Consider the following 9,373-nt stretch of genomic DNA (forward strand, 5'->3'; position numbering starts at 1 on the left):
AAATACATCATGTATCAGTAAGCTTTTAATTTAAAAATCAAATCCTTTTATCTCTAATCTTGGAAAATAGATTTGAAAGGATTCTCAGTTAACTTATGTGGCTGGTTTTTAGAGATGATTTTAGAGGTTTCAGAGAATAGAATCATATCTGAACAAACCATCAGAAACACCTCAGGTTGGGAGTGACTCACCGGTACTCCTTGGTGTACTCAAAGTCTTGTTTGTTGTAGGCAGGTTTTAAGAAATTGCACTCAATGACTCCAATTACTCCCACACCTTCTCCATGAGTTGGCTTACAAGAAAAATATTAATTTCAACACTTACATTACTGTTGACTGCCTGGAGGCACTTCCTTTTGATTCTAAACAATAATAGAAAGGTTACATAACGTTCACGGGAAAGGAGAGGCCAGTAATATCTAGAGAAACACTGAGAATGTACTCCAATAGACTGCAAGTATTACAATGAGCTGGAACCTCTGGCAAATTACAGGGCAGAGATTTTCAAACTGTGATCCATAGATTTCCTAGGATTTTCCAGGGATTAATAGCCATCTCTACCTCACCCACACTACCTCCACTTTCATCTGTTTTATATTATGGGACTGCCAGAAGATTTCACTCGAACAAAGAATGACAATGCTAAAAAAAAATCAAGGTTATATACTTCTGTTCTAGGGAACTAAAACCAAACTCCATCTGAAAAAAAATTAAGGATGCTATATAAATCACACTCCATTAAAATAAACCATTTTTATATACGTATGCCACCAAACAACTGCTAAAGAGAGTCAGACTTGCAGTATTATTAATTACAAGTTGATACAAGAGATTTTTGGATTTAAAATCATTTTTGTATACTTTAATGGAAGGAGCTGAGTCGGAGTGTAATTAGACTGGCAAACAAACAAGTTGTATAAAGATGATATAACAATGAAAAGCAATATAGGCTGAAAACTAGCTCTCCTGGGTCGTATGTAACTTTGTCCTACTGTGTAATATAAAGCAGTTTATCATTCTTTGTGCTTTAGCAATCTTATCTGTAAAATAGGAATGAATGGGATACTTGCAGATATTACTACTTTAAGTTGTCATCAAAATTTTAAGATGACGGTAATATTTGTACAGTTCAGTTATAAAGTACTTTTGCATAATTTATCCCATTTAAATCCTTCAACCCTGCAAATTGTAAGGTAGGCAGAGCAAGTAAAATTACTATCGTTGTTTCCATTTTACAGGTAAGGAAATTGAGCCTCAGAGAAATTAAACAATGTAGCCAAGATTACATGGCTTTTAGGTGGAAAAGCCAGGCCTCAAATCCTGGTCATAAACCACTACATTTTATACATCTTCCACGATGCCTTACTGTCTCCCCAAGAAAATGGAAAGAGCTACCTCAAACATTAATAAACTTATATGCATGGCAGAGTTGCTGGTGCTCTAATTCTACCTCTTATTAACAGCTACCTAGAAAATGCATTCAGTAAAACTCCTGGGTTGATTGACATCTATGAAGAATGAGAAGTAGAAAGCGCTTTTGAACATAAGACAGCTCACTGGTAACATAGAATTCCAGGATCAGATTTAACAACTATCTCAAGATGAGTAAAAAGCCATTCATTAGTCTATCCCTTTTGCAAAATTTAAATCCTCTTCCTACTCTTTTCAGCCTTCTATGACAGAGAAGCATTAACTACTCACCTTCACCTGGCATCCCACCTTCTCAAAAGACTTTATGAGGCGGTTGTTATGATACATCATTACTCCAAACTGGTTATTATTCTTGCAAGAGAACCCAAAAGTTATTTTCACCTGCTTATTCTGAGAAGAAAATCATTAAGGAGACAAACACCAGGAGCTTTAGCACACAAAATTTTGTGCTATATTACAGCAAAACACATCAAACACCATTGTATGTAAACCGGTATAACCTTTCTAGAAGGCATTTTAAAAATCGGTAGCAATAGCTTTAAAAATATTCTTAACCTTTGAACAAGTAATTCTCTTTCAGGAATTTATCCTACAGAAACAGTCAGAGAAGACCATAAAGGTTCATCAGTTACAGAAATTTATCAGTGATTTATAATGGCTAAAAAAACGTAAATAATTTAGATGTTTGACAATAAGGGAATGACTAAATAAATGTTGGTGTATCCACACGGTCTGTTGTGCAGCTCTTAAAATTATGTCTTTGAAAAGTATTTGGGAACATTAGGAAATGTTCAGAACAACAAGTTTCATCTAAAAATACATACTATAAATGTATACATAGAAAAGACTATAAGAAAATATATCAAAATACCATCAGTGATCTAAAAATTCATAAATCACAAAACGTTTCTTAAACTTGCTAACTGCTTAATTTGCTGCTAGGTAAGATACATGGTACAACACAGATTCACACAATTACATGCAATAAGGTAAGTCCGGCTAATCATACAAAACACAGTGAAAGCAAAACCATGAAGAACAAAACCACTTTTAAAGGTAAAGGACAATAAATAGTCCCGTTGTAATATATTTCATGGGATATATATCCCATGATAATTGGATAAATGAAACAAAGAGAACTAAGTATTATATATAAAACATGAATAATTTATGAGTTTTTAGCAACTCCTATTTGATTTAAAAACCAAGGTAATAGAGTGAGAAACATAAAGGAGATAGAGAAACTGAGATTTTCATTAAAACAAATACTAAGAAGTCTTCATGCCCAAATGAGTTAAATGAAAACTTATTTTTGTTACTTTTTCAAAAACTGATCTCCATTACCCCCTCTAAGTAACAAGCTACTTGCATCAAATCCATGTGACAAGTGGGTCAGGTATGATATGAAGACATGATACGAGTGGGTACATAACACAGTAATGTTTGTCTCAGAACATATAATGTTCTGGGCTCCAGAAGCTCAAATCAAATCTCAAATAAGACCCTATTCCAATGAAAAAACAAAACAGGGCAAAACTGCCCCAAACAAAAACCCAAAATTCTATACCATAAAATTAACATTTTAAAGATAAAGATAGTCAAATTCTTTCTGGTGTATACTTTTAAATTCTAAATTATGGGGTGGAAGTACACTGGGGTAGGAGATTCCCCAAATTAGAATAAGGAGAAAGGACAAGAGGAGAGAAGAAGCCTTTGCTAACTGAACTGAGGAATAAATAAGTCAGCATCAGTAATCTTTTCCCTCAGTGACTTTAGGGGAAATTTTATTAGAAGTTTCATTTTACTCATGCCTAGAGTGAATTCGTTTAGCCCAAATTCTAATAGGGAAAGGTAACCAGTTTAATGGGAAGGGAAGTTGAGAAGAGCTCAGGTACATACAAAATGCATGCATAGGAGGTACCCTGGTAGAAACCCACAGAAGAAAGAAGCTGGAGGTAGAAATGTGGTATATCCTGAGACAGTATGTAGTTGAAAGGCACTTTAGACTGGCTCTGTTAAAACTATGGCACTAAGATCCTAGCTACATACAGTGATATTATAACTAATTTACCTACAGATGCTAACAATGTTAGCTCTGGCTTTGTTAAGTTGGGTTTGTTTAGGGCTTTAAAAAAACCTTTCACAGTAGCCAAGGGTTGTGTTCTTCAAAAGGAGAAAATCAATCTGCTTATGAGTAACAACCATATGGCTATTTAAAAAGGGAACGGCATTTTCTAATTTTTGGTCAGGGGAATAAAGACAAAGTAAGCTAGATAATGACTTTGATAAAGCAAACAGAGTGTGAACATGTTTCTTGGGCCAAGAGCTGAGCTTATTACTAGAAAATAAATTACAAGAGCAATTCTTCATAACTGCTTATGAACTCTCACCCTTTCAAAGACGTTTTTGACCCCAAAATCCATCAACAAAGATGGACCTAATTTCCAAAGCTCATCTTAAGATTTCCTCAAGTGTCTGAAATCCATTCCCAGGGCAATGGGGTGGGGTGGAGGGTAGAAGTGAAAATGAGTAATTACTTCTCTGAGTGGCTGCCAATATGAGAAGTACCAAGAAATCCATGTCAAATCTGTTGAAGATTTATCTCACCCTAGAAAATCAACTTTTAATTTCCAATCTCCTAACTTTTATCAACATAAGTCTGGACTTGTTACAGCAAAAATCATAGTATGTCCAAAAAATGAACAAGTTCTAGTCAACATTTTGCTTATTTCAATCAATGTAATATATATATAACAAAATTCCAGTACAAACCAAACAGTGTGAATCATTCCTTATAGCAGAGATTCTCAAACCTAGCTATTCATTTAAATAAATAAATATTTCTTATTAAAAAAAGAGATTTCAGATTCTACTGAACCAGAATCTCTAGTCTCAGGATACTGTATTATTTTAATAATTTCCTGTTGATTTCTGATAAAATTGGCACACAGATTGGCATTCAAGAAATACCTCCTTAGATATACCTAAAATAGGGTTTGTACTATAACACGTATTTTTGAATTGGAAAAGGAAAGGTTTCTGTTTTTCTGTGCCAACTTGGAAATCTAATCCTGAAACAAAGAGGTCAGCTTCATGTCGTTGTAAGGATACTGTGAAGGTAGGTTTATATATATCATATCCTACATTGGCCAGGCTCTTGGCAATCATCTGGGTAGTCACCTTCTTTTGACGCAGAAAAATTTTCATTCGTGGCTTCATATATAGAATGCCACAAAATGCCTATGGAACAGTGAAGGGAAAGTTATTACACAATATTGCCAATTCTACTGACATCCCTGTTGCTACCATCTACTGACTCTGCTAGCAACTGAGATCTAATCTGGACAAATACTTGACTCAGTTTCTATACCTCGTTATTCTAAATCAACTACCACACTAAGTGCTGCTGACTATATTAGCTACATTGTTTCAGTGGAGACAGTGAAAAGGAATCCTAGCATAGGGTCAAAAGGTTGTCATCTTTATATAACTAAAGTGAGATCTTGTATTATAATATTTTCATGTTACAGGATATCTTACCTCTCATTGTTGAAGAAAAACCACTCTTACTCACCCGTAAAGAATACTCTGTTTCTGGCAGCTCAGAAGTAATGCCACCAGTCTCTTTTTCTTCTGTGCCAAAGTCTGATACCAGGATATCATACTGATCTGTATCAAAGTCCAACTCAGACTTTCCATCTTTATTTCTGGGTAAAAGAGACAAGTACCAATCTAACAAAAACTGGCTCCAAAGGACAAAAATGCACTAGGAACCCAAGAGAAAAGAATCAACATGAGCCAAAACTCAGATACCTATTTCTTTCCCTGACTACCAATTCAAAGGAACTACACACTACTTGCTTTGAAGATCACACAGTATTTAAGGGCCTTTCCAGCCTAAACAAATCTACTAAGTTTCATAGAGACGTGATACAAAGCACAGAAGGAAAGAAAACAAAGGAAGGTGGGAATGTCTGTGATCCGATAAATCAAATGGATGCCAGCTATCCTCGAGGCAGGATCTGAAAACAGATCCCAACTTTCTGGGTATTGTTCGGTAGGTCATTCAACATCATTTCCCCCAAATGAATAGATAGATGAATCAAAACCTACTCTTTCTAACTTTAGCAATAGTATAAGGACTACTAAGATTTCCCCAGAACTAATTCTATTTCTTAGAAGGACAAAAAAAGGTTGCGACAGGAACAGCATATACTTGTTAGTCTTCTAGAATTATCATTTAAATATAATAGTACTCATATTGTTTTCCTTAGGACCATTTCTTCTTCTCATAATCCCTTTGGGTCACCTAAATATGGTCCATTCCAAGACCCTGGGCTACATCACTAAAAACTGACAGGGAAAAAAAGGCAAGACCTATCTTTGTTACTGGAAAAAATGCAAAACAAATGATGCGTTACAGAGAAAAAATACATTATCAGAACAATGGTCCCCCAAATTTGTTCTGTGGGACAGCAGTCCCCCAAAATACTCTTAAATAAGAAATAAAGAGATAAATAAAGCCTGTATAATCAAATAAAATTGAGAAACAATTCCTGGCGGCCAGAGCCACCTCAAGCTCTAGGGATACCTCCCACATACTGGAGGTTTCAGAAGCTCAGAGCTGCTGTGTTGAAAATGTAGCTCCTTCTTCAGGGCTGAACCAGAGCCACTATGATACGTATCCTGTCTAAAGCTCATGTCACTATAATAGTATATCCTGTATTTTGCAGGATAATCCTGACTCTTGCTACCCCACCCCACTCTAACGCATGTACTCTGAGGAGATTCCCTGTCCTCTCTGGTGCTCACCATTCACCATCCAAGGAAAGGAGGTCTGGAGAAACATTTTTTCTGAAATTGGGAAACACTGCATTCTACATTGCTCTCTTAAACGTTTTCAATGTATTTTGAAATAACATTAGCATATTAAAGCCTCGGAGAAGTCCTGCAATAAAGCAACATGGTAAGCTTTGTTTAAGCCAGCTTTTTCCAAAGTTCCTGGACCACAGAATGCTTTATTTATATAACACCTAGTACCATATAACTGAGAAACAACATACAAGAAAAAGTCTGCTTATTGTGTTTAAATCACTGGAAATGGCTCATGAAAATGATCCTTTATAATATAAATTATATTACTCGAGGTTTTCGCAGTAGGACACAGAGAGATGTAAATTACCTTACTTTTCTTTCTTTTTAATGGAAAGTACTTTCTATATAAACCAGCATGGTTTTTATCTAAGTTTTACCCAACTAAGAAATGAGGCAAAATACTTGACCTATGGAGAAAAAAGAAGAATGAATATATCTGCTCCTCTGTTCTATTAAACATAAGAGTAACACCTCTATTTTATATTAAAGATTTTTAGGTTTCAGTGGACACTGTGTTCCACTTAACATGACAAAGTTAAACAAATGACACACCCCAAAGTATTTCTAGGTTATTTTATTAGCTCTAAATACATAACCTGAAGCCAGCTTCATTATAGTTCAAACGTATCTGCTTTGAAGATTTTTCCACTTCTAATCCAGCTACTCTGAAAACAGTAATACAGAGGTCCTTATTATTTATACAGAGGTCCTTATTAGTTAAAGATTGTGTTGTGCTTTGTTACCCTAATTTCTCCTTCTCTTACTTCATTTTCACTGCAAATAGGTAAAATAACTATCATTGACCTATCTCAAAACAGTGTCCGTGAATATAAAATAGATATTTATAATGGATTCTGAAGATTTTAGGATAATGTTGAACTATCTTGATGGTAATAGCTTCAGGATATGTATGTAGCTCTCCACCTTATCAAGCTCCACGTTTTACCAATAAGAAGCACTGTCTCAAACAGAGCTGTGGTTCTAAGAAAGTTAAGGATAGGTGTGCAATGATACAGAAACATGTATCAAAATTTATCTACTCTGCTTCTCTAGAGCGATTTATTAAAATATGCTTCATCATACTGCTTTTGCTTATTAGAATCTATCACTCTTGGAATACTATACCTGCGGATGTTCCAAATGAGAACACGAGTGCCTTTTTTGCCTGGGATGGCATCAAACTGGGACAGCAGGTCATTTTCACTGTTGAAAATTGAATAGTTCAAGATGGCTTCTAGGCTGGGCAAGGAATCCTCAGTAATAATCATTTTTTGTAAAACCAAGTACAGTCAAAGAAAAATTAATATCTTAAGAGGATGCTATCAGTCAGGAAGATCTGCCTTTTGGGTTGCCAGTTTAGACAAAATATAGACATATAGATACAAAGCATGGGTGTTACTGCTACAGAAGAAAGGAAAGGGGGGAAACGCAGAAAGGTTGTAGAGACAAAAACCAAAATCAGTTACGCCTGCAGAATATAGCTTCAAAGATATAATGTAAATTAAGACATCCTATACTTAAGAAATAGTTCAAAGGCTGAATTTTTCAACTCTTTGGAAGCAATGAGTTCAAACTTTATTGCTATACTGCCTGCGTAAAGACACCTGGTGTCTAACAGAAATAATAGCTTGTCCAGGTATAGAAAAGTGAGCTATTCAGCTGTCAGATAAGCTGATAAATAGTATGTTTCTAGGAGAGTGACGCAAATGTAACTACCCTTAGGGGAAAAAAAAAAGAGAAGGCCCTAGGGAACTCTACCACAGGAGTGGTGGGAGTGGGGAGATAGTATATAGATCAAATCGCCTAACAGTGAAAACTGCAATATAATTCTAAGATTCTGTCAATGATCCATTTATTTTAAAAATATTTAATAGGGTAAAATTCCAGTTAAATTTAAGACACCTGAATACCTCTTTAAATATGAAAACTTTTGACAGCTGGATTCGACCTGTAGAAAGAGGTTTCTATCAGAATAGTCAGATAGGACTAATTTTTAACTAATATTTTCCATTTCCAGAAAGGATATTGTTTTGCTGGTTGAATGGAACAATTGGTACAATAACTGCTTGGGCCTGGACACATTCCAGATAGGTCTGTGATAGGAGTCCAACAGTGAGAGTACCCCCATTCTTGGTGAAGACGAGAGCGTCCTTTCCTAGTCGCATGGAGCCTGACTTGAAACCATTACCAAAGACCCCGATGGGACACTGGCTCTTCTTTATTACTTTGTCTGTAAAGCCAAAGCTGTAATTACACAAGAAAAAAGAAATCAGAAAGGTAAAAAGCATCCTAAGATAGGTAGGCAGAATGTCTGGCTTTCAAATGAAGAACACTTATAAAAAGTCCTTCCTTTTTTCTTCCTTTCGGTATTTCTGGGCAAAATTATTAAGTTAAAAACATAGGAAATAACTACAGGGTAATGGGACTGATTTTCCTGTGTGGTCTGTGTGTACATAAACGCTTCTGCTACATTAGAGTCACACTTTATAAAATGTAAAGGCGGCCTCTTTTCGCTCACAGAGAGAGCTGGAGAAGGCCATGGGGCAGCTGCCTTTCTTGTCTAGATAAAATAGCTGTGATTGCTAATAAAGTTAGGGGAAGATGAAAAGGGTGGTTATCTCAGAGTACACCCTAGAGAGGGTAACAAGAGTACCAGATAACTGGCACTAGCACTAGTTAGAGGTACTAGGCTAGGCATCCCTAACCTGGTCATATCACTCTCTAGAAATCTGAAAGTCAGAGGTTATATATCTTGACAATTTCAACTATTCACTCAAAGGATAACACTTCCAGTTCTTACCCTCTGCTCCATCTGCTGGGACAGTTCATTGGAATGTGGCCAAGGGATAAAAATAGGTAGTTCTGCCTGTGAATATCAGCAAACAGCTGCAGTATAAAGTCTCCCTTGTTTTATTAAGGGTCTTTCACCGAGCCACCTCAACAATCTCTGTAGCCCCTTATGATCAGCTTAATCTGGGAGCCAGATCCTTTCCCTTTCTTATATTTTCCATTCAAACACACAACAAAATGACCGAACCAAAAAAAAAATTAAAGATATGAAATCTAGA

The 9,373-nt window shown here is 35.8% G+C and overlaps 1 protein-coding gene across 1 annotated transcript in view; it reads right to left on the reverse strand.

Moving 5' to 3' along the window:
• The window catches only part of MORC4 (MORC family CW-type zinc finger 4), a 38,712-nt gene extending 30,191 nt beyond the window's left edge, over window positions 1–8,521 (reverse strand). Inside the window, exons 1-6 of the mRNA XM_024749583.1 lie at window positions 8,332–8,521; window positions 7,431–7,578; window positions 5,005–5,137; window positions 4,542–4,670; window positions 1,701–1,820; window positions 192–292 (exon numbers count right to left, since the gene is read on the reverse strand). Coding sequence (XP_024605351.1) covers window positions 192–292; window positions 1,701–1,820; window positions 4,542–4,670; window positions 5,005–5,137; window positions 7,431–7,578; window positions 8,332–8,470 — 770 coding nt within the window. The 5' untranslated portion in view covers window positions 8,471–8,521. The remainder of the gene's footprint in view (window positions 1–191; window positions 293–1,700; window positions 1,821–4,541; window positions 4,671–5,004; window positions 5,138–7,430; window positions 7,579–8,331) is intronic.
• Window positions 8,522–9,373: the final 852 nt, after the last annotated feature.

Source organism: Neophocaena asiaeorientalis, unplaced genomic scaffold (genome assembly GCF_003031525.2).
Source record: "Neophocaena asiaeorientalis asiaeorientalis breed wild unplaced genomic scaffold, Neophocaena_asiaeorientalis_V1.1 scaffold850, whole genome shotgun sequence".
Classification (NCBI taxonomy): Eukaryota; Metazoa; Chordata; class Mammalia; order Artiodactyla; family Phocoenidae; genus Neophocaena; species Neophocaena asiaeorientalis.